The 27,735-nt window shown below is 47.1% G+C and overlaps 1 protein-coding gene across 4 annotated transcripts; it reads right to left on the bottom strand.

The window, feature by feature from the left end:
- Positions 1-27,735, bottom strand: Il18rap (interleukin 18 receptor accessory protein). 4 transcript variants are annotated; one of them, XM_021661974.2, is made up of 12 exons: positions 27,549-27,734; positions 27,398-27,465; positions 23,468-23,630; positions 22,952-23,270; positions 22,680-22,863; positions 15,051-15,201; positions 11,291-11,356; positions 6,648-6,771; positions 5,503-5,654; positions 4,436-4,573; positions 1,425-1,598; positions 1-749 (listed from the first exon to the last, which is right to left on the bottom strand). In XM_021661974.2, exons 3-12 carry the CDS (start codon positions 23,535-23,537, stop codon positions 415-417), a joined length of 1,713 nt encoding a protein of 570 aa, XP_021517649.1. In that variant the 5' UTR covers positions 23,538-23,630; positions 27,398-27,465; positions 27,549-27,734; the 3' UTR covers positions 1-414. The 4 variants fall into 4 exon arrangements, with proteins under 4 accessions (XP_021517649.1, XP_021517652.1, XP_021517651.1 ...); XM_021661977.2 differs by lacking the exon at positions 1,425-1,598 and having other exon boundaries at positions 27,549-27,735; XM_021661976.2 differs by lacking the exon at positions 4,436-4,573.

Genomic DNA, 27,735 nt, shown 5'->3' with positions numbered 1-27,735 from the left:
TCTAGTAAAACAGAATCACATTTATCTGATTGCACACACACATACATTCGCACATATATCTGATAAATTCATACACACAGTACAAAGCAGGCACGCTGGCATGCTGGACAACGCATGGAGCTGATACTCTCCGGCAGTGTGAGCTGAGTGCCTGCAGAGGTCTGGATACCCTCCCTCTGGTTCCAGGAACTCCGACCCCAAACCTCAGCTGCTGCTTCATCCCGCTGCCTGCCAAGCTGGCTGGGCGCTGAGCGAAGGAGGAGCCAGCTTCCTACCAGCCGGGTCCAGGCAGCGGGCTCCATCCATCAGCACTTCTTCTGGTGGCTAGAGAGGAGGGGTCCCTGGGCTGGGCACTCCTCCCGCTGGCTTCTGTCCTACCAGGTCCTCTCCGGGGGAGAACCCCCTCAGGATAGCTCAGAGTCTATTGAACACAAACCCACTGGAGTTCTTCACAGGCATATGGTAACACACTTGCATCCAGAACCTGGAACTAGCGTGGGCTGACTTCACGCCTTTCCATGTGACTGTGGGGAGAACCCGCAGGGCCTTCTTGACAAGCTCGGGTAGAGAGTCTGGTTCTTGGAAGGAAGAGAATTTAATTAAAATCAATTTCAGCGTCTGATCAACCAAGGCAAGGCTCACTGCTGCTTGTAGCTCAAAGATGCAGGGTCCGTTGACATAGCTGGGGCTCAGGATGAATATTCCTCTTCGGCTTCTCTTGATGACACTCACAATGTCGTCTGCGTACACTAGAGGCAAATAGATCGATGACTTTCAACTGATATTATTAAAGCAATGTCCAGCCTCCCACAGACGCCTGGCTCCTTCTGATCTAGAAGCTCTTGGGTGGGAAAAGAAATAAGGAGAAAGGTTCCTCCGCCCCTCTTATTGTCACCGCTCCAACGCCCAGTGACCGTCCCTGGATACTGCCTCAATAATCCAGTCTAAACCACATAAGTCACATTGGAACATGACTGAGGAATATGGTATATCGACACACAGGGAAGGTCACTAGGCCCTCTGAGTCCTGGGTGCTTCCTGGGTGACATCCAGCTGAGATGGCTGCTACTCCCCATGCTGAGAATCTGAAGAGCAATGTCCTAGAAGCCAGTAAGGCCATCTGTTCCAGATGAGAGTGATTATTTCCCAAGAAGCATCCGGGAAAGAGCCCCTTCTCCTGGATAGCTTTCCAGCACCCTCTATTATTCATTATTCTCCTGAAAATAGATATGGGTTTTTTTTTGGAAGACAGAGAGTGTCTCTGGAACACGCTTTTCTGTGTTCTTGCCAAAGAGGATCTAAGCTCATAAAAAGCTAACATGCAGAAGCTGCATATGGCTGCCTATGCAGAAGCTGCAGAAGGGGAGGAAAAGCTCTGGCTTGCTCTCCGGGTTCTAGCGGGCTTCCGGGCAGGCCACACCTACCTCCTCCCGGAGTCACATCTCTTTCAAGCAAACACAAGCTGTATCCATATCTGTTTTCCAGCACTTCTGGGAACAGGTTCAGGGCCAAGTGCTCCTCACTCACAGATCCGGTGTCCTCCCTCTCTGGAGAACTCCAGTGTGCATAGGATACAAATGCATCAAATTCCTTCGTATCTGAGAACAGGGAACAGGAAGCATAACCAATGCTCTCTCTCTCTCTCTCTCTCTCTCTCTCTCTCTCTCTCTCTCTCTCTCTCTCTCTTCCTCTCTCTCTTTTTAACTATCATGGTATCTAGAGATGCTTGGAGCAAACGCTAAATGGATACAAAATAAGATTTGGGACCGTTACAAAGAAGAGTTAAAAACAAAACCAGCAGATGCGCCCATTTTAGAATCACACCACTGCGTGGCTTTGATTGATAAAGCTGAATGGTTAATTTATGAAGCTTCCTGTGTCCTCTCTGGGGATAGATCAAACGGCCGGGCCCCCCATGACTGAATCCATGGGCTCGGGAGGGCGTCTTTCTTTGCATCTGCAGTGTTTCTAGCTCATTACTTACACATCAAAGGGGAGCCTGCTCCATTAAAGTGTGATAATAACCAGAAAGCAAGTTCTGCTAAGGCCGGGACCCCATATCTGTCAGGGAGAGCTCGGTGTCCTTACAGCCCCACCCCAGCAAGTGGCAGCTCAGTCAGAAGCGGGCACAGGTGCAGGGAGGTCCCATAAGACAACCCCGGAAGCCCGTCACCCAGAGCTGCCGTGGCCATTACAACCCTCCCATGTGTGGGGCTGCTGGCGAGGCCTGCTCCGTGCTCACCATGCGTGTCCGGTACACAGCCCCGAACAGCACACGACTGTGGGACTGGCCTGCAGTTGTCGTTCCTGTAGAACACACGCCCACTCCTAAACACTGTTTGCCACTGCGACACTATCAGCGCCACACAGACCTGGAATCTAACAGGTCTCTTGGCTGGACTCGTGTTCTCTTCCACTTAGTTGAATGTTGGTTGTTTGACCTATGTAAACCTGGGAACATTGGGGGTACAGCAACAGGCACACACAGTACCCGTGTGTGGTGACAGACTTACATACACGCCCCGTAAAGCTCACAGCCTAGTGTGTAGCAGGCAACGCCATCTAGGCTTACACAAGCATGCTGTATTCTGTTTCTGCAAAGAGGAGCAGCCTCAGGTGCGTGCAGCATAACACACGCTTGTCACGAAGCAGCTCACGATGGAAACTGTATCTGAATCTCTTGAGTGTAAGGTGAGGCCCCTGGAAGGCTGCCAAGCACACGTGTGGCCTGAGGCAACACCGAGCCAGGCTAGATCCTCTCCCCACCCCCCCCCTTGTGTTGAGAAGCTGCATTTACAGAACAAGGGCATCGGGTGCAGCTGGTGGTGATGTCATCAGGCAGATCAGCGCATTCCACAGCCTCTGCCCACAGTGTGGCTACAGGTGACCACACTGTGGGCAGCACTCAGGCCCCGTGTGGCCCCAAGGAGAGGCCCCTGGGATTGAGTTCCAACCACAAACAAGACAGGGGGCAGAGCCCCCAGTGTCCTAGAGGCTGGTCTGTGAGGTGCTCAGTCGCCCCATGGAAAAAAGTAGAGTTTGGGGCGTGGCCTGTAGGTAAGAGCTGACGTGTTGAGATGCATAACACCCCATGGCTGCCTCTGGTCCTTTCATGGTCTTGTAAAATCCCACGGCTCTCTATAACCCCAAAATAGACTTACTTAGGACTGCATTTATAGACTGTGCTGACAGATGACCTGCTTACGTCCTCCTGATGCCATTTATTCCTAAATTAACTTTAAATATTCACAATAAACTCCTTGGCTTTCATTTTTCAGGAAAATATCAGTTCGACCAGCAGAGGGCGCTAAGTCACTGTGCTTGGAAACTGAATGCTGCGAGCAAACCACGTGGAAAGAGAAGGCCAGAGGACAAACTTGACTGTTTCCCTGTCAACTGTTTTTCCTTCTGCTTTCTTAGCTTGGTTCTGGGTGATTCTTACTGTTTTCTGGTGTTGGGAATTGAACTCAGTTCTAGCACATTTCTTTCTCCCCTTTCTAGCTGATGCCTGGAAGAGCTACTGGCCTCAGGAGCCTCCAGTGAGCGTGTTTACCTGGCAGGAAGGGCTTCTGCTCCAAGCAGCAGTCATTCACCGAAACTGCGAAGATGCCAGCCTGAGGTTTGCTGGGGCCAGCAAAGGTTACAGCCGTGTTCTAGCCCCCACCCAGCCCTGATAGGGGTGATAATCATGACTTATGGATAAATTGGCAGAAGCTTCATCAGTAACAAAGGGACTTACTTGTATTTTGTACAATTTCTCACTTGTTTGGGACAAATTCCCGGCCTGGAATGTCTTATTTTCATATGGCGAATGGGTTTCCCAAAGCCAGTCTACAGAGTCAAAGCCAAGGTACAGTCACTCCTACCGGACTAATCTGAAGACTGTGGTTTCATCTTTCTTTGTCTAAGGAGCTGTGTCTAACAGGTAAGACATGCTCTCCAGTTCTCAAGGGACCGTCACTGACCACAGTGAATTCTATACACTAAGTTTCCAGTCTAAACACACTCCGGGTCTAACCTCAGTGAGCTCCCACGTCATCCTCTCTGCCGTCACAGCCCTGTTTTATGGCTGACGAGACCAGGACACGAAGCCGTCACTTGCTGCATTACCTCAGGCTGATTAGCAGAGAGAAAAGTCCCACAAATCCCACAAAAGTGTCCTCTACAAGGTTCCTGTAAGTAGAATGAACCAGAGCTTTTTCTCCAGTCTTTCCTCCGTGTAGAGCCAGAGCTGGGAGAAGTGAAACTTCAGGGATAAGCTGCCTGCCGGGCACTAGCTGCCTCTGACTTCCTCCCTCTGGTGGAGCTCTCTGGCCCATGGGAGATCACACCTAACACGCTGTGAGGAAAGAAAGCCGGGAGGGAGGGAGAGGGAGGAGCGTGGGTCTTGTCTTGTGCAAAGTCAGAGAACAGCATGCTGGGTGATCGATCTTACCCCTTGGAGTGCCATCCTTGCTCCTGCAGGTTCGACACAGCAGGACAACTTCAATCCAGTACCAGTAGAGCAAGGCAGCTGCCACCAGAAGGCCAACCAGCACCACAGCCGTGCCGAGGAGGAGGGGCACAAACACGGCTGAAGGAGACATGGACTGTGAGCGAGCGCATCTGGGCCAGCATGCCTGGGTACGTAACGAACGTCACCGCTGCCGCCTGCATCTGTCTTCAATCTGAGAACATCTTAAGAACTGTCTGTGATCAACGGTAGAGAGCCAGGTGGCGTGGGAAGGTCCTGATGGGGTGGCCTGGAGCACTTCGCCCTTGTACTTATTTATACACCTGTGAATGTCTTCACAGCTCACTTGCACCTTTCCCATGGCCTGTTATAAATCACCCCTGTGCGCTCTCATCCCCACTAAACTCTAAACATTCCTAAGCCAGGAATTACCTCGCTCCATGATCCATCTCATAAATAACGGACTTACACTGAAAAGCCACTGTCACAGCACATTTGCCTTGTCACCCTACGGTGACATTTACGCTGCTTGGTTGTGCTAGAGTCATCGACTCACTGAGTAAGTGAGGACTGACCCCACAGCGTCTCCGGACACCGTACTAAGAATCAAACTGCTCCCGGTGGACAATTCTACTGGCTGTTTCCATTTTTTCTGAAGGCCAGCTAAGGCAAACAGCAGAGCAGGCAAGGTTTGAACTCTGGGCCTGCCACAGTGCCTTGTGAGGCCGGAGGGTCCCGTGGGTGCCAGGCAGTGAGTGAGCTGATTCACTGCTGGTGAGCGGATAAGTGAGAAGGGCAGATGAATGGGCGATGAGGTAAAGCACCACATGAGTGGGTTGAGCAACCAGCTCTTTCATTACGAGTGACTGGTTAAGAAGCCTAGGTCAAAATCAGCTGTGTGGCCACCGGCAAGGCCCTAAACGTAGCCCAGCCAACGCTTCAGCGTCTGAAAGGCGTTCTCCGCAAGCCTCGATGCTATGCCCTGGGGAAATGCTCACTCTCTGCCAGGAGAAGAGCTGTCGCTCTGAAGAAGAGGGCTCTGGGCTCACCTCCGTCCTTCTTCCTCAGCTGCACACTCCGTGTTGTGTTCCCGATGGAGTTCTGGGCAAAGCACACGAACTCTCTGCGGAGATCTCGCCACGTGACTTCTCTCAGGAAGGTGGTGGCTTCGATGACTTTGCTCTTGGCCGTGGAGTCGGTGCTGGAGGAGGAAAACAGTCCACACCCATCAGTACCGTGACAATGGACGGCTTGGCTCGAAGCTCTACAAGCTTCCTTTCAAATGGTCAAGCTCTCTCCCATAAACTCTGGGTTTTATGATAGTCACAGGCAACGGTAAATGAGCTCTAATTATCATAAAATCTTGCAGCCTGCTTCTGTTCCTAGACGGTTGTCTCCTCGCTGAGGCTCGACCGCAGTGGAAGCTGCTTCATCAATTCTCTTTTGTAGGAATGTGTCATAGTGCCAAAGACTGGGTGTGGCAGGAACTGCCCTCTCCCATTTGCTTTTTAACCCTTTCTGGTCTGAGAATTTGGCCTAGTAATAGAGTACATGCAAAGTACAGCGGGTATCCCTGGTGTCAAGACAGAGAGAGAGAGAGAGAGAGAGAGAGCACCTGGATGTGGTTCAGTGGGTAGGGTGATGGCCTAGTATGTGTGAGGTTAGGGTTAGATCCACATACAGAGGATGTGGTGACACACGCCTGCAATTTCAGCACTCAAGAACTTCATCCTGATCTACGGACAGTTTGAAGCCTGTCTGAAATACATGAGACCCTGTCCCCCCAAAAATGTAATTTAATTTAAAATACCTTAACATGATCTAGGATGTCTTAAACCATTGTGCAAGCATCACAGTAATAACACGGCAACATGGCCAACATCACTAAGGGATACAGTCTCAGGGAAGCAGTACTGTGCATGCTTCCATCACTGACTATATGCTGGGTAGTCCTAGTTCACGTTAGGGCCCATCAGAAACGATCTGCCTCCACGTCTGAAATTACTATGATAGATGAGAGAGAGGAGATAAGAAACAGACGATATGTGGATGGATAGATAATGGATGGTGGGTAGATAAATGATAGATGATAGGTAGACAGTTGATAGATGGGTAGATGGTAGGTAGATGGCTGATAGATGATACCTAGTTTGAGTCTCAGTGACTAAAGTTCACGATCTTTTTCTTTCCTTACCTTTTGTTTTCAGATTCCAGGAGCTCCCACTCCCGAGGCGACTCTTTGGCATACCACCTTATTACAGGCTTTAAATCTTTTTGGAAGCCAAACTGTACTTTGCAACGTAGAGTTAAAGACTTCCCTGAAAAAGCAAAGGTCAAAAAAACAGGAAGAAGCATATCAGCACACTGATGTGACAGGGAAACGCCCAGAGGCTGCATCAGGATGAAGGCAGGTGTGAGTCGGGGTACCAGGATCGGCCAAGCACGTACACCCCACTTAGCTACTTACTTCCTGCTGTTTGTCCCGTGCAGCTAAGCTGTGCACCTCAAATGTGCAGCAATGTTCCCAACACAAGGAAATTCTCAGTCCTGTCACTAGGGAGCTCTGTGAGCAGCTTCATCTTCCACTGGTCTCTAACACGAGGAGTGTGACACGGCCAGACCGTTTTACTAACTGATATTTACATATTGAATGAATGTCGGGGGGCTCCCAGGAATGGAAGTTCACGGTGGGAAAGCAGCCCACACACCTCACACTGAGCCTTCCATGAGGCGGATTAACGTTCAGAGCCTCAATGAGGGTGGAAGGTTGGAGTGCTCAGGTCCACAGTCTTGCTGCAATGCATCCTGGGCCTTCTTACCCTCCTGAGCCGCCGTTCCTTGCCTGCCCCCGTGGCTGACTTAACATCTTTATGACAGTTAGGATGTGTTCGAGTTTTGAGAATGTATTAGTCATTTAACAGACCACTGGCTTCTGCCAAAATGCTGAAACTGTCAGCTAACAGCTGAGCTGCCCCCTGAGGCTGCACACATGTATCTGAACTCTTGCCCAGTGCTTTCCAAACACGTACTGAGGTACTAGTTTCTATTTTCCATCACCACAAACTTTGTGAAACTGTTATCACATTGGAACATAACTGAAATCTGTTCCAGGGTCACAGTCACTCATTTCTGGCTCCAGAATAGGAACATGAATTTTGGATAACTGAAATCTGTTCCAGGGTCACAGTCACTCGTTTCTGGCTCCAGAATAGACGGCCTGTTGCCACCTTTAAGATGAGAACGGTGCTTTCCCACCAGCATTACCACAGCCAGTACTTGAGGAACAACGGATGGGCCTCGGGTGCTGTGGGACCACCCTCCTCTTCCTCCGCCCACTCCACTTAGACTGGCTTCGGGATGGATGGGTAGAAAATCTATGTGAAAGCTCATCCTTAGATCTTGATCGTTTCCCATTGGAATGCTTTAAAATTCACTGGTTGTACACAACTTGTATGTGTCTGTATGTTTTTCTTTCTTTCCTTCTTTTTTTGTTATTGTTTTGTCTTTTTTTTACTTTCTAATCTTTTATGTTTTATTATTAATTACACTTTATTCACTTTGTATCCCCCCATAAACCCTGCTCCCCTCCTAATCCCACCTTCCCTCCCCCTTCTTCATGCATACCCCTCCCCAAGTCCACTGATAGGACTTTGTATCCCCCTTCTTCATGCATACCCCTCCCCAAGTCCCCCTCTCCTTCCTTCTGATCTTAGTCTATCAGATCTCATCAGGAGTGGCTGCATTGTCATCTTCTGTGGCCTGGTAAGGCTGCTCCCCCCTCAGGGGGAGGTGATCAAAGAGCAGGCCAATCAGTTTATGTCAGAGGCAGTCCCTCTTCCCATTATTATGGAACCCACTTAGACACTAAACTGCCATGGGCTACATCTGTGCAGGGGTTCAAGGTTATCTCCATGCATGGTACTTGGTTGGAGTATGAGTCTCTGGGAAGACCCCTGTGTTCAAATTTTCTGGTTCAGTTCAGTTGCTCTCCTTGTGGAGTTCCTGTCCTCTCCAGATCTTATTATTTCCCTCTTCTTTCATAAGACTCCATGCACTCTGCCCAACAGTTGACATAAGTCTCAGCATCTGCTTTGACAGTCTGTAGGGCAGAGCCTTTCAGAGGCCCTCTGTGGCAGGTTCCTAGCTTGTTTCCTGTTTTCTTCTTCTTCTGATGTCCATCCTCTTTTCCTTTCAGGATGGGGATTGAGCATTTTAGTCAGGGCCCTCCCTCTTGATTAGTTACTTTAGATGTACAGATTTTAGTAGGTTTACCCTATATTATAAGTATATATGAGTGAGTATATACCATGTGTGTCTTTCTGCTTCTAGGACAGCTCACTCAGGATGATCCTTTCCAGGTCCCACCGTTTATCTGCAAATTTCATGATTTCCCTTTTTTTTTTTTTCATTACTGAGTAATATCCCATTGTGTAGATGTACCACAATTTCTGCATCCATTCCTCAGTTGAGGGGCATCTGGGCTGTTTCCAGCTTCTGGCTATTACAAATAAAGCTGCTACAAACATGGTTGAGCAAATGTCCTTATTGTGAGCCTCTTTTGGATATATGCCTAGGAGTGGTATGGCTGAATCTTGAGGAAGCCCTATTCCTATTTGTCTGAGGAAGCGCCAGATTGATTTCCACAGTGATTGTAGAAGTTTACATTCCCACCAGCAGTGGAGGAGGGTTCCCCCTTATCCACAACCTCTCCAGCACGTGTTGTCACTTGAGTTTTTGATCTTGGCCACTCTGATGGGTGTAAAGTAAAATTTCAGGATCGTTTTGATTTGCATTACCCTGATGGCTAATGAGGTTGAGCATTTCTTTAAGTGTTTCTCTGCCATTCAATATTCCTCTATCGAGAATTCTCTGTTTAGCTCTGTTCCCCATTTTTTAATTGGATTACTTGGTTTGCTGCTTTTCAGCTTCTTTAGTTCTTTATATATTCTGGTTATTAGACCTCTGTCAGATAAAGAGTTAGTGAAGATTCTTTCCCAATCTGTAGGCATTTGTTTTGTTTTGATGACGGTGTCCTTTGCTTTACAGAAGCTGTTCAGTTTCATGAGATCCCATTTATTGATTGTTGATCTTAGAGCCTGTGCTGTTGATGTTCTGCTCAGGAAGTTGTCTCCTGTACCAATGAGTTCCAGGGTCTTCCCCACTTTTTCTTCTAACCGATTTAATGTGTCTGGTTTTATGTTGAGGTCTTTGATCCACTTGGACTTTAGTTTTGTGCAGGGTGATAAGTATGGATCTATTTGCATTTTTCTACATGTAGACATCCAGTTAGGCCAGCACCATTTGTTGAAGATGCTATCTTTTTTCCATTATATGGTTTTGGCTTCTAACACTAACCAAGCAAGTCAAAGACTTGTATGAAAAAAATTTTCAAGTCTCTGAAGAAAAATTAGTAGAAGATATCAGAAGATGGAAAGCTCTCCCATGCTCATGGTTTGGCAGGATTAACATAGTAAAAATGGCCATCTTATCAAAAGCAATCTACAGAGTCAATGCAATTCCCATCAAATTACCAACACAATTCTTTACAGACCTGGAATGAAAAATTCTCAACTTCATATGGAATAACAAGAAACCCAGAACTGCTAAAACAATCCTCTACAATAAAACATCTTCTGGAGGTATCTCCATCCCTGATCTTAAGCTGTACTATAGAGCAACAGTTATAAAAACTGCATGGTACTGGCATAGAAACAGAATGGTGGATCAATGGAACCGAACAGAGGACCCAGAAATAAACCCACACACTTATGGACATCTGATTTTTTTTTTGAGGCAGGGTTTCTCTGTGTAGCCTGGGCTATCCTGGACTCGCTTAGTAGACCAGGTTTGCTCATGGAGATCCACCTGCCTCTTCCTCCCCTAGTGCTGGGATTACAGGCATGTGCCACCATGCTCAATATGGCTGTATATTTTTTAAGGAATTGTTTTCTTCCCATCTCAAGTTTTTCCTCTTCACCACTATTTTTAGCCTCAGAATGTGCCACTACTGCTACCGACTGACCTTTTACTGTAAAGATAATTTGTTCAGATTTCTTTGTCTAAAAATTCATTATCATTTAAAATGGTAAATATTTTGACTAGGATCAGAAGGAAGGAAAAGAAGTCCTCCTCTATCAGTGGACTTGGGGAGGGGCATGCAGGCAGAGGGTGGAGGAAGAGAGGGATTGGGACAGGAGGAGGGAGGGAATCACGGGGGAGGATACAAAGTGAGTAAAGTGTAATTAATAAAGAAAAATAAAATAAAAATATTGTGCTGAAACACCATCATTTGTTTTCAAATATAACAACTTCTGCTTGGCTGTGTGTAAAGTAATAAATGTAGTTGAACTTCACAAAATAAAAAGCAATCAGAAGAAAGTTAATTTCTCCTGTATCCAGAAGAAGGCACCATTTGGAATATGTTTGAGCAATAGTTGAAGTATTCTCCTGTAATTGTCTTTAAGGAATAGTCCAAGGATTATATTCATAAGGGTTGATGCTAATTTGGTAAATTAAACACGTAACCTGAATGGAAATATATGCATATGTATCCAAGTATGTCTGCCTTTTCCTGAGAAGAATATAAAGCCAGTTCATCTTCTTTAATTAGCAAGGCTCGGAATATGTTTCCTCATGCCGTCTTAATGGAAGATCAGCACGTGACCTTGAGGGGAAAACCTAAGGACTGAGGCTTAGAAGGAACAAGAGGCCAAGAGAGGTGAGAAAACTAGTCGGGGCCAAGTCAGTACTCTAACCTGAAAGTGTGACCACGGCTAATGTCCCGCTTGTTCCCTGAGGCACAGCGCCACCCATACACACCGGTACCCGGCGTCTTACCAAGCTCCACTTCCAGCGTGTCCGTGACGGGATCCAGGATGTCCGGCTTCAGGTTGATGTCCTTTTCTGAAAGATGGAAACGGAAGTCACTGCTGGCGTTGAGAGGTCGAGGGCCTGTGTGTGGAGCTTGGGGACGTCAGTCACCTCAGCACTGTTCAGGGCTGCGGTGCTTCCTCCTCTCTGTTTCCTTTCCCAGAACGCATAAATCTGGGAGTTGAGATTTCGCACACAGAAAGCTGCTCCTTCGGGGCTGGTGATGGTTCAGTCAGTACGGTATTGCTTGGAACACACGCACCTGAGTTTGGTCCAGGGACCCACAAAATTAACCAAAAAAGTGCACATGTCGCACACGCTTGTGACTCTGTCGTGGAAGTGCAGCCGCGCAGAGACCTGGCAGAGAGCTCACGGGCAGGGCACTGGGCCGCGTGAGCTCGTCTCCAGCAACCTGATGGAGTGTGCCTGAGACACAAAGCCCAAGTTTGTACTCCGACCTACACACACACACACACACACACACACACACACACACACACACACACACACCACTTGCACAGCTTTTACATGAAATGCCCAGGACACCAGGCTCCAGATGCTAGGTAAACACTTAGTTCTTCAGGAGCCCATCTTTCCCGTGGTGAATGGTCCTCCAGGCCAGGCCTGCTCATCACAGGCTGCGTCTGCTTCTTGCTGCCATTTGTCTGAGTCACCAGCCAGAAGGAAGAACCAACCCAAGGAACCGAGACTGAAAACTCCCCACCCAGCAGCCCCTCAGCCCTGGGTTAGCTTAGAATTAGGAAGCGGAGCAGCTAGCCTCTGACTGTACTTTGCCCTTTTATCTTCCTGCCATAAAGTTTCAAATGCCCCTGCCTCCCTCTGCTTTCTCTTGAAGATACCCTCTCTCCCATTAAGCGCAGTGGTGTCTTTTGGCAGAATCCTGACTCTCACTTCTCACCAGCCTCCTCCTCTGCCCCCTCAGGCCGTCAGTAACCACATCCCTCACCCGACCCTGCCCTGGGCAGGCAGTCTTGGTCTCCAAAGATATTCTGCTAGCACACATGAACTCCTCCCTCCCACTGGCACCCACCTGCCAGCGGAGGTCTGTTAAAGATCTCTCTTCCATTCTCTCTGCACACAGAAATACCTCAGGGACTGAGTCCCAGGTCCCCTCCTCACCCTTGGCCATTCTCACACTCTCATAGCCTTCACTGATCTTAACACATCCCTATTCACTGCAACATCACAACAGAAGTACTTCTAAATCAGCTTTTGGTCCCCTCCTTAAACGTCCTTCTTCTCTTTGTTTTTCATGCCTGTTAAACAGCGCTAGCATTTGCTCCCTTCCCTCTCAGAAAACGAGAATGTCTGCTTTTGTTTGCCAAATACACCGGGTTCTGCAGACTTGGAGACTATCTGCTCTGCCTCCTGGATATCTTCACTGTTCATCAAGCTTGCTGACTTCACCTACTGCCACCTTGGCTGGCATCAGCAGAAGGCAACTGAGCTCTGACCCTCGTCCTTGGCTTCTCTTCAGGCCTTGAACTCTCCTGGAAACTTCTATGTATTTCTAGCATCCATCCCTTTCAGTCCACGCCCATTGTCATGACTGTCCTGGCAAGTGCCTGGATTAACCATGTCTTTCCGGCCTCCAAACTTACTCTCAAGAACATCATTTCCTTGTGTTACACAGAGTGATCTGCCCTGCACACAGGCCTGTTCATGCACTGCAATGCTGAGTATCCCCGATGGTCCTGTGGCTCACGCACATCTGTCTTAGCACTAAGGAGGCTGAGGCAGGAGGTTACAAGTTTGAGGCCAGCCTCAGCTACATGTGAACTGTAGGCTAACCTGGTAAACACAAGGAGACATTTTCTCAAGAAAGGAAGCAAATGAGCAAACAAACAAAGCTCTCCACACAGAAACAAAGAAGACTGAAACAAAAACACAAAACTATCTTAAAGGACCAAGTGGGCCCTGTTCTCGGAGCCCAACCCCAGCCGCCAATTCTCTGGTCTTCCCTCCATCCTCCGCACCACGTCCACGGTGCTTCTGCCCCTGACCTCAGGGCGGACAGCACCGCTCGCTCTGCCCTTCCCTGTGAAATGCCGCCATTGCTCATTTCGCCAGTGTGGGGCCTGGCAGACCTTACACACGCCCTCTGCTCCTCCTTCTTCTTCCGCACCGAGTGGTGACTCCTGTGCTCTGTCTCCCCGACCCATGACACAGTCATTTCCTAGAAGTCACAGAAAATGTGCTAAACCCTTAACCCACAGTGAACGCTGAAGCTCGGTGCCTGCTCTGTGGGGATAGGGAGAAACTGTTACAGGAGAGGGATAAAGCATGACAGACAAGACGGGAAAGACTGGCATAGACACACGGGGCCTCAGATGAAAGAGGAAAGTAAAGTCTGTCACTGAGAATTCAGGGACTCGTGGGTGTCTGTGAAAAAGATCATTTACACATCACTTGTGGAGAAACTGGAGGCAGCACTGTCTGTGGGTGGGATTTCTCTCACACAATAAAGCCAGAGAAAGGACCAGGGTCTCGAAATATGCCGATACACCCCAACCAACCTTAGGGCATCACAACTGGATGGAACCTTGCAGCAAGAAAACCAGAAGTAAACTTCATTCATGTTTTCACTAAAACTGAGTCAACTACTCTGTTGTTCTTTGGAAGAAAGCCTGAATGACAAATTCTGTTATGTTTTGACCCCAGAAGCCAAGACTGGATAATTTACAACTATCATTTAGTTATGCTGCTCTTTGTCGATCTGGCAAAAATGACCCAAGAGAGGAACCAGGAGAGACTCCATCCAAAAGGCAACAAATACGGCATGAAAGCTTTGCTTTCCTCATTAGTCAGGGAAGATTAAATTGCAAGGGGAAAAACACTACTTGGTGTCAATCAGAAAGACTCATATTCCTCAAAACTATTTAGTAATATTTAAAATTTGTTTGTCATTCATAGGGGGTGCCAAGTGGAAAGAATCACCTTAGTATAACGGTGTGTGTTTAAGATGCAGAAGGCAGTATTGTGTCTTATCAGTGGGTGCAAGCGTGTGGGAAGAGCACAAAAGCATGAATGCAAAGTACCCAGACCAGCAGTTATCAACCTGTGGGTCGCAAGCCCTTTCATAGAGGTCACAAAGACCATCCCAAAACACAGGTATTTACATCGTGATTCCTAACAGTAGCAAAATTACAGTTATTGAGTAGCAGCAAGGATGATTTTTATGGTTGGGGGTCACCATAACGTGAGGAACTGTGCACCAGTGGGCTGCAGCATTAGGAAAGTCGGGAAGCACCGATCTAACTACAGTCTTTGAACGCCTGTGGGAAAGCTATGGGGCACACAGTGATGTTTCTTCTCTTAAAAAAACAAAAACAAAGAGCAAGATAGTAAACATAAAAAACAAAACAAACAAACACACAAACAAACAAAAAACATGAACTCATCTTCAACAGGACCATGGATGTCACGTAGGGTTTCGTGTGTGAAATATCTAATGCATGTTTAGGTTTATTGCAGAAAGAAACCAGAGAGAAAGGAATTGGAATCCCAGCTAAAGGGAGAATGAGTACGACCCTGAGATGAGCCTCCTCGGGGCCGCACCTCATGGAAACACTGTTGTTTGCCAGATGAACCCTTCGCCGATCGCCGGAGCGTGAAGGTCTCTCTTAGTCTCTGAAGGGAAATGGACGTTCAGCCAAGGAAAGGGGATTTTCACAGGTCAGGGACGTCCAGAAGAAGCCCCACTTACCAATGGCTTTCACCCGGACCACAGCTCGGACTGTCCAGGAGCTCAGGTTATCCGACTGCGCGTAATCACACACATACAGGCCCTCGTGAAAATCGTAGATAGCCTCCATCTCAATTGGATTTTCTTTATAGTCACGCAGGAGTCTCCCATCCTAACTCAAAAGATAAGACATTAAACACCCCTCTGCCACCTCGGGGCTCTTATCACCATTCATTTCACACACAGAAAAGCGCCACAGATTGAAGCAGGGAAAGGCGGGTCGGCTTGGGACAAGGGAAACCCGCAAGAGGAAGACTCGGTGCTCCACACTCCAGTGTATGGTGACCCGAGAGGCGGTTCCTAACGCCGGCACACTGCGGAGCAAAGAAAGCCAGGTCTGAGCAGCTCACAGAGCCACCGACTCGGTGTCTCCCAAGCACAGCGGGCCCGGAGCATTCTAGGCCTCCCAGGGACCCAGCAGGGATGCCTAACTTAATCTTAGCTAACTTGTACATGCATGTGCTTCAGAAGGGCAATCTGTGCTCACGTGTGTGTGTGTGTGTGTGTGTGTGTGTGTGTGTGTTTTGAGAAACTTGTGGGTTTTCAGTAAAAGGGATATTCAAAATATTCTCACTAAGCAAATTTAATTTGAATGTAAGAATAAATTGTAGGCTGGAGAGATGGCTCAGAGGTTAAGAGCCCTGACTGCTCTTCCAGAGGTCCTGAGTTCAATTCCCAGCAATGGCTCACAGCCATTTACACAGGGGTCTGGTGCTCTCTTCTAGCATATAGGTGTACACATTGCATTCGCCTACATAAAATAAAGAATAAATTGTAAGCAAACTACACTAAGCAAATAAAGTGGACTATGCAATGATGACAGAGAATGCCTTAACACTAAGAAATCATTAATGGACTCTGAATGGAAAGTTGAACAAAAACCTGTCTCTTACTTAGAAGCCACCGCTGACTGTCCTGGCTCCCCACAGACTGACGGGCTCTCTCTCTGGGCTGGAGCCTCTTTGGACATATGTGGGGGGTCATGCTCTCTGGGACCCCCGCATCTGTATATCCCCCACTGCATTCCCCAGAGCCCAGGCTGCAGCTTCAGCCCCAACAAGACTCAGCTTTGGGGAACAGAATCTCCACTTGTTCTGGGCATGTCAGCCGCTTCACACACCCAGAGCCTTGGAGCTCTTACCAGCAGCTGTTACCGACACAGTAAGGATGCGATGGTGTGCATCCCTTCAGCATCTATGCTGCTGAAGGCTGTCTGGGTCTCTAGGTAGCTAGTAAATCCTGGCTATGGAAAGGAATAAACACGGGTCCCTTCTCTAGGCAGACTGCACGCCTCCAGGCCCCAGACCCCAGACCCCGTATCAAGCTTCTCTATGACACCATGTACAGTGGGGGGAGGGAGGCTTGGCTCACACGAAGGAGGGCTGCTTCCTGGCGTCTGCAGGGCTGTGAAGGATACCGAGGAAGCAACTAAAGAGAAGTGTCCTTTAGGAAGACGCGAGGGCAGCACAGATGTGGAAACAAGGCCAGCGTGGAACTGAATGTGTTTGGGGCTGGTTTCGGATGTGTGAATTTTGGAGTGAACGAAGCAAGAAAGGTTTTCAAGCAGGAGAGTCATGGATAGGACGTTTGAGAACGGTGGCTAGCAGCTGGGTGTGGAGTTCGGAGTCGCGGTAACGACCACTATAGGCACCGCTGTGTCACCCACGCTCTTTCGGGCCCAGTGGGGCTCAGTGAACATCTGTGGTGCCCTAAGCCCTGCGACCTCACTCCGTGTATGGTGTTTCTACGGCATGAGACCTTCCAGTTTCCCGTGAGCACCAAGAGCAGAGCTCTTGAAATTCTAGTCTAAAGAAAGGGGATTGGAGAATCGACAAGAGGGTAAGAATCTGTTCTCTACAGTGGTTGCAAAATTCTCTCCCATATGCTTACACACTGTTGTCGTCAGATCCCACTCCCTCCAGAAGCCCCGCCTCCCACAGCAGGCCACCGCTGCGCCCTTCCATCTTTCTCTTCTCTCATCTCTCCCAAAGAGCCCAGTATCCCTGCTGCCTCCTGTGCCACCATCTCGCTCAGAAACCTTCAGTGGACTCCTGTTCTCTTAGGAGACGGCCTCTCTCTTCAGACACTGCTGCCTGTGTTATCACTACTCCCTTGGTGTGGCTCTCCCTTAAAGAGCAATTTCTCTAGCTGTGCCTCTCTCTTGAACACTCCCCTGACCCTCCCCCAAGAGACCTCACTTGTCCAAAGGGGTCTCGGAGTTGGGACTTGCATGGATCTTATCTTTTTCATCTTACAAAGGAGAAGACAAATATTTTAGACTTAAAGGAAAACTAGCATGAACACATCCACTAGAGTACTGAATATAGTTTTTCTGACTAAGAGTTTCACTGACTGCTTGAGGGATTTCCCTTCCACGCCGGCCTTCTCACAGGTAGGAGCAGGAATTTCCCCTCCTCTAAGTGTCTGGGGCAGTTCCTGTGGCCCAACAAAGAGCTCCCCCTGAGGTGGCAGAGAGCCTGAGAGGGCCACACTGGTCATAGACAGGATGAAAAGCCAGGGCAAGAGGCAGTTTCAAGGGATCTCAAAGATCAGGAGCACCCCAGGAGTGAGGCTAAGAACGAGAAAAAAGGCCAGAGGCTTAGAGGACCCCGTAAGAGCATATAAAGACAGCACAGAGACCGTAGGCGTGCATCCTGAGAACCTGAAGGACTGAACACAGAAGGCACGGTCTCCAAGACCCTAGTCAACCCCCTTAGAGGTGGACAGTGACCTAGCAGACCCGTTCTTCACTTTACAGATGCTGATGGTGGCTTAGCATACGTCATCAAAGACTTCATGAAATGGAACTCAAAAGAAAGGTCGAAGAAAAGGATATGGGGGGGGGAGGAATAAAACTTATGGGGAAAGCAGCAGTCATCAGATTATTCAGTCGCACACAAGCCTGGCAGGAGTGAGAGGCAGAGAGCTCTGCCCAAGGAACTGTGCTGTGCTCAGAGACGAAGCAGAAGTGAAGAGGAGCATTGCAGCGTGGTCTGTGTGGGCTGTCAGGGATGCTAGCAAGAACAAGTGAAAATCCAGCAACGCTAAGACACATTTAGGGAGTATGTGAGGAGAAAAACAAACCATTCTTAGTAAGAGGGCGACCGGTGTGACACTGTAATGTACCATCCTGGAGTGTAATCAGCTGCCAGGCAGCACTGCATTAGGGAACACACCGAAACTGTAGGGTTCTCCAGGAGTCTAAATCAGGCTACACTGGAGTTCTTATCTGGGCTTCCCCCACCTGCTCTGGGGGACTTCCTGGATCTACATTTTTAGCTCATTCTTCTTGATGGACTTCAAATGTTTCCTTGTCATTAGATCATCTTGTCTGGATTTGAGCATATCATATCTTTGCTCTCTATGACTGAATCGGTTTTTGCTTTCTACAGCTTGATAACTACCATGAATATAATGTGAGCCAGAAAAACTTAATGTGTTATGATTGTCTGTTTACTTGTCCCCTGTGAAAACTGCCTCTTCTCCCAGGAGAATGTCCCTTTCCTCCATCTCCCAACATTTCCCATTGCTGGTTCTGAGCGTCAGAAAGCACACTGGGAAAGTTCAAACAAGTCAGCAGGGCCCCAATGCCTCAGGAGCAACCCACAGTTTTCATTTCCACTCGTAGAGTTTATGCCAGGAGGGACTCTGCTTCTCTCACCCAGAGCAGTGGCTAATCTTTCGCTGAACAGACTACTTGCTCTCTGATTTCTGTTGCGATGCTAATCTTTCTTAGTGAGTCCCATCACCCAACAACTCTAACCTTACGCTTCAGTCCGGTAGTAATATTTATTTTAATATAATCTATAAAAAGTAATGAACCGGACATTTAAAATTACGAGTCCAATGTCAGCTTCCAGCCAAAGTACTTAGTAAATTATTAAACAGATGGTTTATGAGCACTTGGGGAGGAAGTAATGGCTAATATCAGACAGCTTGTATTCACTAACTACCACCATATAAAATTCATCTGATTTTCCTGTGTAACTGAAAGCCTAGCTTAGCGGCTCAGGAGCCACAGGAGGCACATTCTATTGCCACCCCAGAGTATGATTCTGAAAATACTTTCATGATCTCCCTGTTAAACAAAAAGATCCTTCTGAGCTGAACGACAGGACACGTGGTGTCTTTTCGGATAACCAAGGAGTACAGATACCTGAACAGGAGACCTTCAATAGACAAGGTGCGGCCAGAAGGGTCCTCCGGACCACAGCTGGGAGCTGGAGCATGTGACCACAGCTGGGAGCTGGAGCATGTGACCACAGCTGGGAGCTGGAGCACGCAAGCTTGATCAGCGGAGCCCCTCCCCCCCACAGTGTCGTTTTAATCTCGCAAGTTTTGCTTATGTATTACAGGTTAGGATTTCGTGTTTTTAAGGGACTCCTGTGTGTGACTGTATGTGTGTGTCTGCATCTGAGTTTCTTGTGCTTTTTTGTTGGCTCTTTCTTCTGTTTGTTTGTCCTATTCTGTTTTGATCATTTGGTTTGGCAGTTGCCTGTTTACATTCTAACAACAGAGAAAGAAACGGTGTGGATTTGGGTAGCTGGGAGGACTTGGGAAAGAGGAAACTACAATCATAATATATTATATATAAAAAATCTATATTCAATAAAATTAAAATGTTTAAGACGAGAATCACATGCCCATGTTTTAATCTATGAGCATCAAAACTCTGATGATCCCTAGTACTCTGGATTATAGAATTACAAAATCATAATTCCAGTTTCTTCACACACAGAATGTTGAGCTAAAATGAATGCATTAGAATCTAGCAGGAGTGAGTGGAAAGTCAGGAACATGGGTCACACACTCTCATCCCAGGAAGACAACTGACAATGCTCCTCAAGTTGTCTGTTGTAGCGCTTACAGAGGGGGCTGTCCTTGCCCCACAGTTGACCCCCGTGGTCGGGCTATCATGGAGCTGAGGGAATGGCAGGAGAAGGAGGAGGCCCACTTTCGTTCAGCATTGATGGCACCACAAGTGGCTAACTGTGTTTAAAGTTGCCCGGGGATGCTGAGGGGAGTGTTTGCAGTGAAAACAACCGGAGGGCCAATGGGTCAACCTGGGAAACAACTTCCAAAACTGTAATCTAAATAGTGATTCATCCTCCCTACTTAGAAACCGCCTTAACCCAACAGGTCTGGCCAACCTGCTCACCAGCTCTCCGTGGTAGGCAGCTCACAGCCTGCCCAAAGATTCCGGTCTCTATGAGAGCTAAGCCAAATGGAAAGAGAAAGGAGAAGTGGCAAGAGCATGTGCAAAGATTTCGTGGAACACAGCACTGTTGACTCACGTCAGCAGTGCAGCGAGCCAACCTGGCCTAGGGTGGGGTTGTCTTAAAACACCAGTGGAAATTCTAGTTCACATTCTGGTCCTCCTACCAGGAGGCCACAGCAACAAAGAGATCTTGGTGTCGAGGTCATTTCTAAGGAAACTCTTCCACTGTCCTTTAGTGCGTCAAAGAATTGCTGAGCGTCAAAACATACTTATTGTAACTTAATAAATTCAATTGCCTCTTACTTACAGAATCTGTTTACTTAAGGACTTTTTAAATTTTATTTTCAGAAATCAGAAAAGAAATGAAGAGAAAACACAGGTACTTTATTCTGAAGTTCCCACCATTAAATAATCAAGACCATGCAAGCACAGTGTGCTCAGCAGGCCCGGTTCTTGGCTAAAGATTGCTCCGTGCAGATGGGAAAGTACGGAGCAGAGCCCTGCCTGGCACTGGCGGCAGAACAGTCATCAAGCCAGCCCTCCCTGTGGCTCGGGGCATTGAGGGGCACACCTGCCTGTGGAGCACAGCCACCACCTTTACTCACCTTGAGTGGCTGAGCTGCAGCCCAAAGACAACACCAAACCTGCAGCCTGCCTTAGAGTCCTGCTCAACGTGGATTTCAAACATGGCTTCCCATCCAGGAAGGGCAACTCGCCATCACAGACATCCCAAAAGCCTAGATTGCCTGACCATAGAGTTCAGCCAATTGTCTCAGCAGACCATGGACAAGTTCACAGCTCCAGTCAACCCCAGAGGACGGGTGTTGTCCCAAGCCTTCCCGAGAATCCAATCCAAGGTCAAGTCCTCTGACATCGCCTTAGCCCCAACCAGAATCCCAAGCTAGACTCTATGCTGAAGACCTGTCACCAGCTAAGACCACTTACATGGGCCAGAGTCCTCTCACACGTGCAGCCAGCAAGCAAAGAAGATTGTGAGAAACCAGGGCACACAATGATATAAAGGAAATGAATAAAGTCCCAATAATGGAGTTTGAAACATGGAGATCTATTTGCAGAAGAGTAGGAAAAAAAAATTCCATGGCAACTTTCAGTCTGAAGAACTGCAAGATATCACAGATGGGGAAAACAGAATTTGAAAACAATTCCTAGGCAAAAATAAAATAAAATAAGAAGTTGTAAAATAAAATAATTTTTAAATAAAAATCCATTAAAAAAAAAGAAGAATATAATCACAAGCAAAACATCTTTAAGGTGTTTGACAGTGGACTTGACCAGCAGAGAAAGAGCCAGGGAGCTCAAGAAGGCAGCATCTGAAAGTACCCAGAGTAAGAGCAAAGAGAGCCGGCAATAACAGAAAGGCTTGTGGGCACCATGGAGTACTGTGTTGAGAAGTTTCAAAGGAAGAGACGACGGCGTCAAAGGAACCGTGCAGAGAAACATGTAACAGCTCCCCAAGCCTGGAGAAGAACGGGGCTCTGGGCCGCTCGTTAACTGCCCACGGTGAACCATAAGGAAAGCTCACCGAAGTCAGCAAGAGCTGAAACATATCACATTAGAAGGCATGTAAGCATAACTCTCCTCAGCAGAAGTTCTGCAAGCCGGGAGGGAGGGACACGATGTAGTCAGAAGTCACTACCTGCAGAGGTTGGAATGAGGACAGCCCCATAGGCTAATATATTTGAGTGCTTGGTCCCCGGTTGGTGGAACTGTTTGAGAAGGATTAGGAGGTGTGGCCTTGGTGGAGGAGGTGTGCAACATTTGGGGCTCTGTTGGATGAGCATTCATGTGTATGCAAGCACTTGGAAAAACTACAGCACAATGAAAACATGGAATGTCTTGTTGTATTTGTTTACCCATTTACCCAGCACCATTGTAAACTTTCTCCTGCGCCCTTTTCATCAGGACTCCCTCATTCCCACAGGCTTTGCACAAGTCGCTTGTCACCTGGGGACCTGCTGTGCTTTCCTCACCATCCTCCCTTCAGAAACTATTCTACTCTTACATTTCTTTCAGATCTTCTTCGAGACTTGCCTGTAGGGCGCTCCCTTCCTCAGCAATGCCATCGTTCTCTATGACAGCATAAATGAATTAACATGTCCTGAACACACAGAGGCCTGTTCACATCCTATCACTGTGATGAGACTCTCACATGTTGGACTCCCCTGCACATATTGATCAAAAGGGTGGCTCCAGCGATCTGAACAGAAAGGCGTACTCTGCATAAGGAAAAAAGCCTGGAACACAGGCCTTAGCAAAGGCACAGAGCAGCCTGTATACAGCTGTCTGACTCATGTGTCTATAGAGCACCATACAACGATGCTCCTAGGCAGTTTTAGGAAATGCATTCATACCTGGTACCAGGTCATCCTCGGGCGCTGCAGGTCACTCTGGCAGCTGAGGCTGGGGCAGTGAATGGAGCCGGTGCTACCAAGAAACAGGATTTGCTCCGCTTGTGCTTTGTCCCCACAGGACTCATTTCTCCGAGGCTTAACCTTTAAGACTGTCCTGATGCAGCAAGCTGTATCCTGGGGGCTCCTAGGAGACAAAGGAGGCCCTGTCGGCACTTGTCTGGACCACAGGAAATCTGAGAATACTTTCAGACCAGGATGCCTTTGGGACATACCTAATTCTGGGTCTGCAAATATATGATGAAACACTGTTTTCCCGTGAGGCCACTATCTGCAGCACACCTTTGTCCTGCACATGAGCAGAGCCTCTGCTGATCTCCTCCAGCGGCCCTCCATGCTGAGGCTGCTTGTACCACTGGACAGCAGCTAGGTTCTCATGACCACTGCAGCGTGTGTGAGCAGGGCCTCCTGTTGGTGACGTTTGACTGACATGGGAGAAATCTTGCTTCCGAAGCTCTTGTAAGTCACAAAATAGGACAAGATCCTTCACACTTCCCAAAGAATATATCCACAGAATGTTCTTGGTGGCACAAGCTGAGAATTACAGCAAAGGGAACAACACAGAGAAACGTGTTAGAAGGCAGGATTCTTGTTCATATTACAAATAGAGTCAGTACAACAAAGCTCTCCATTCTGTGTACTATGTCCGCGTTGCTGATTTCCCAGGTTATCTGTCGCTTTAGACTCTGACCACAAGGCCCGTGGTGTTAATGTGTAAAACAAAGCCCTACCTGAATGATTAAACCCTGAAGTCTGCTCCCCCGCAACAAACCAAAGGAACACCCAGCCCAAACAGAGCATGATTCTCCTCTGCTCCTGTCATGGCTTCGGCGGCTTCTCACTGCCTGCGTGGAGTGCGGAGGGTCAAAGCTCTTCCTCTGGCACCCTCCTCATCTGTGAAAGAGGAAATGGAGAAATCAAAACCTGTGACCAAGCTTCAGGTCACACAGGAAACTGTGAAAGAGTACATCCGCCCAAACAGGCCTTTGGAAGCCCAGGCTCTGCGTGGGTGTCTTCAGTGGCATGAAGCGCTTCCCCCTGTCATCTCTAGTGCGTACAAAGGATGAGCACCTCACATCCTGGGTCCCCCATGACATGACATGGGGCCCTGGCGTAGCTTCTAACGCCATCGCTCCACTTTTCCTTTTTATTACACTTCCAGGAGTACTTCAACTTTATTTCCTAAAGAGTTTGAATGCCATTTCTGTCTGCATAATTATCTAAATCTATTCAGTCATTAGTCCTTTCCTGTGTTACCAAATGCAGTTTTTACTCGTTTTCACTTTCCTCTCCCTTTTCATAATGTTCTCATACCTTTTGTGCCTTGTTTTATATAACTTTCCTCCCCTTTCTATTCACTCTTTCTTGCTCTCTTGCTTCTTTTCTTTCATTTGCTGCTTTGACTTTTACCAAAAATAATAATTGGCTTCACAGCATATTCTACATTGATACTGTACCGTACTGTGTTCTATGGGTATTCCTGGTGTAGTAGTTTGTTTTCACTGATTTTAAGTGTATGTCTATACTTTGTTTTGTTTTGTGCTATTTTAATGGTTTGTTTACTCCTCCTTGTATGGTCCTGAGGAGGCTTTCCCTCAGGAGAACTTCTTCTAATAAAAATGGAAGAAAGATCTAAAGCAAAAAAAAAAAAAAAAAAAAAAAAAAGATAACAGAAAACCTCAGTAAACATGATTAAGTGAGGTAATGTTACCCCCCATGTGATGGTAACACGCCATAACACGCCAGTCCTAAGCCTGCAGACACGGGAATGATGGACATGCTGGGCAGGTCTTCCAAAGTCGCCATGCAAGAACAATCAGTTACTTCAAGGAAGAAGCAAACGGGCACTGAAAAGAAGCTTGGAGATAAATTCAGGAGACGGATAAGAACGTGAACACTGAAAAGAGGAAGTGGAGATTGGTACAACGTTCAGACAGAAAATCAAGAGTGTGCGGAGGGGACCACAGAAGTGGAAAACTCAGCAAAACTTGGCAATGGAAGTCATATCCTATAGACCAGAGGAGGCAGAGCATCAGAGGTGAGGGACCAGAAGATATGACACTTGGGCATCAGTAGTGTAGAAATATACAAAAATAGGCAAAGTTCAATAATATACAGAAAATCACTCATTAACATTTGAGCAAAATGGTTGCCAATTACCACAAGGAAATGGACAGATAAGCCTAAGAAGTTTTGAAAACCCAGACAGACCAAAGAATGATGTCTCCAAAAAAACACAGGCGTCAGTGTTCACTGGGCGGTGGAGGAGCTCGCCTTTAATCCCAGCACTCAGGAGGCAGAGGCAGGCGGATCTTTGTGAGTTCCACACCAGCCTGGTCTACAGAGAAGTTCCAGGACAGCTAAGACTATACAGTGAAACCCTGTCTCAAAAAAACAACAAAACAAAACAAAAAAAGCCATAGTTCAAAAAGCTACAAAAGACCAAATGTCAACTCAGAAAAAAAAAAAATTCCCCTCATTGTGAACTCTGAAAGTACAGAATGATGTATCAGAAGCAGTGAAAAGAGGCAAATAGTAACTGAAATGACTGTTTTCAGTAACTCTATCTCAAAAATCAGTGACGAAATCAAACAAACCCAAAACAAGAAAAATGGAAAGTAGTTCATGACAACTAAAGCATTGCTGTTGAAGACATTAAGAGGAATTCCACACATGGGCAGAGAACAGAGTCCTGATAGTGAAAACACAGAAAAAAATAGACTTCATGAGAGAAACACATACACCAAAAATAATTAGGTACAGCTCAGTCGATTCCAACTCAGTAAACTAACTAATGTCTAACATAAAAGGAGGAGAAAAACTATTAAATCAACAGGAAAACAATCAACAAAAGCCTAGGAGTCAAGAAATTCTTTTCAACAATAACCCTAAATGCAAATGGTTTTAATTTTCTGATTAAACCTTTCAAACTGGCGGAGCAGATAAAAGAGTAAGGTCCCGCCTCTGAGAAAAAGGTATCGGACGGGTCTGATGCTCTTTGGGTGGATGACACCTAAACAAACATAGGTACAAAGTCCCAATTTATTTCTAATATCAGAGATCAGACCTCTACTCTTGCCTGATGTGTCTAAAACAAAAAGGGGGAACTGTAGAGAGCTGCGGAATGCTATGCCTTAAAGATGGAGCTGGTTTCTGCCTTCCACCTTCCCGATGGTGAGTGCTCTCTGTCACGAACAATTCTACATTTGGCTAAGGCTGAGGATCTGGCTTGCTTCCATGTATGTGGACCTATCTGCATTGCCCACGTGGCACGCTGGGGTTGGCTACCCAGAGGCTATTTAAGCTGTGGGCTGGCTTTCCCCAGGGTCTGAGGATTGTTCAAGGTTCCTGAATAAACTGCATTGAAAAAAAAAAAAAAAGAGTAAGAGCCAATTATTTGTTGTCTACAATACACTCCTGTGTTGGTTACTTTTCATTTTAATTGCTGTGATTAATGCAACACAGAGAAGACTTCATGTGAGCTTACAGTCCTGGAGGGTTAGGGTTCACAGCAGCAGCGTGAAACACAGAGACGGGAGCAGGAAGCTGGGGCTCACATCTTGAACTGTAAGCACAAAGCAGAGGGCGTGAACTGGGGATGGCAGAAATCCTTAAACTCCTCAGTGACATTCTTCCTCCAACAGAGCCTCGTCTCCTAACCCTACCCAAACAGTGCCATCAGCTGAGGAGCAAGCATTCAAATGACAGAGTCTACAGGGACATCTCAGTAAAGCCACTCTACTGGCAAAGATAGACACAGACTGAGGGAAGAGCAACAAAAGTCAACATATCAGGCAAACTGAAGCCCAAAATAAACCGGAATAGTTATATGTCTACCAAAAGAGACTCCATGCCATAATGAGGAAAAGCTTTTACAAGTTAGTACACATTAACAAGAAAGTGATTCACTAAGAAAATAGAATTACTATAGATGTGCTGAACAACATTGGGGTACCCAATTTCATTTCTAAAAGGCTCTGCTGGACACAAAGAGATTCACTCAGCTCCAAGAACAGAGAATGACTGGAACATCCCGTTTTCATCAGTCCTAGATCATCCGACAAAGCAGCAGCAAACAAACTTGGGCATTAACGTGCACCACAGCTCAAATGGGCTCCACAGACACATAAAATACTCCACATAGAAGCCTCAGAAAAGGGGATTCCCCCTCCCCACAAACCCAGCACATTCAGTCTCATCAGGACCGAACACTTCCTCTTTCACAGTGTCCTGGCAAGGCAGCCAAGCCAGGGTGAAATGATGGAAAAGCATGCAAGAAACCTTGTCAGAGACAGCCCCAGTCCCCTTTCTGGGGACACATTGAGGCTAAGTGCCCACTGGGCATATATGTGCAGAGAGCAGATGTCCCTCCATGCCTGGCCCTTGGTTGCTGCTTCAGTCTCCACACGGCCTTCTGGGCCCATGTTAGCTGGGGCTGTTGGTCTCCTTGTGGAGCTCCTGTTCCCTCCGGGTTGTTCTGTCCTTCCCCCACTCTTCTACAAGCCTCCCTGCACTCCACCCAATGTTTAAAAACTACACTGAGATACAAATTTCATTAAAAATATTCCATGAAAAGTACCTGCTTAGCAATTCATTTCTTAAGTCATTTAAAAAAATTACTCGAGGTTAGGAAATTTAGCAAAAGCATACTGTTTTCTTACCTTTGTTTCCTGTTCGTATAAACACACACAAAACAAGTTTTTATGTCAGTGACTGCCAACTTGTGCATCTGAAAAAAAAGTGTGAAAAACATCCATTTCAAAGGGTTCTACTACTTTTTTTTTTTTTTAACTCAGCAAGAGAGTTACTTACAGAAGATGTCAGAATTAGAATTATCCAACTCACACAGTCTGGAAATAACGAGTCACACATGGACAGAAAAGGACAGCCTCGGTATTTTGCAAAGGACTGTTGGCATTGGGAAAAAAAGCATGGTCATAACACAGGGAAATCAAGTAAACTACCTCTGTCCACGGAAGAAGAAGCCCTGAAATGAAGC

The sequence above is a fragment of the Meriones unguiculatus genome, chromosome 16 (assembly GCF_030254825.1).
Source record: "Meriones unguiculatus strain TT.TT164.6M chromosome 16, Bangor_MerUng_6.1, whole genome shotgun sequence".
NCBI classification, from domain to species: Eukaryota; Metazoa; Chordata; class Mammalia; order Rodentia; family Muridae; genus Meriones; species Meriones unguiculatus.
Note: the sequence above shows the minus strand (reverse complement) of the source record. Positions and strands in the feature narration are given on the sequence as shown.

Excerpts from the sequence above, each read along its gene's own strand:
- Il18rap (XM_021661974.2), bottom strand. The coding sequence starts at position 23,537 with ATGCTCTGTTTGGGCTGGGTGTTCCTTTGGTTTGTTGCGGGGGAGCAG. Across the intron at positions 15,202-22,679 it reads CGAGGATGACCTGGTACCAG|GATGGGAGACTCCTGCGTGA; the intron begins GTATGAATGCAT and ends CTTTTGAGTTAG. Across the intron at positions 750-1,424 it reads AGATGTGACTCCGGGAGGAG|TGTACGCAGACGACATTGTG; the intron begins GTAGGTGTGGCC and ends ATTTGCCTCTAG.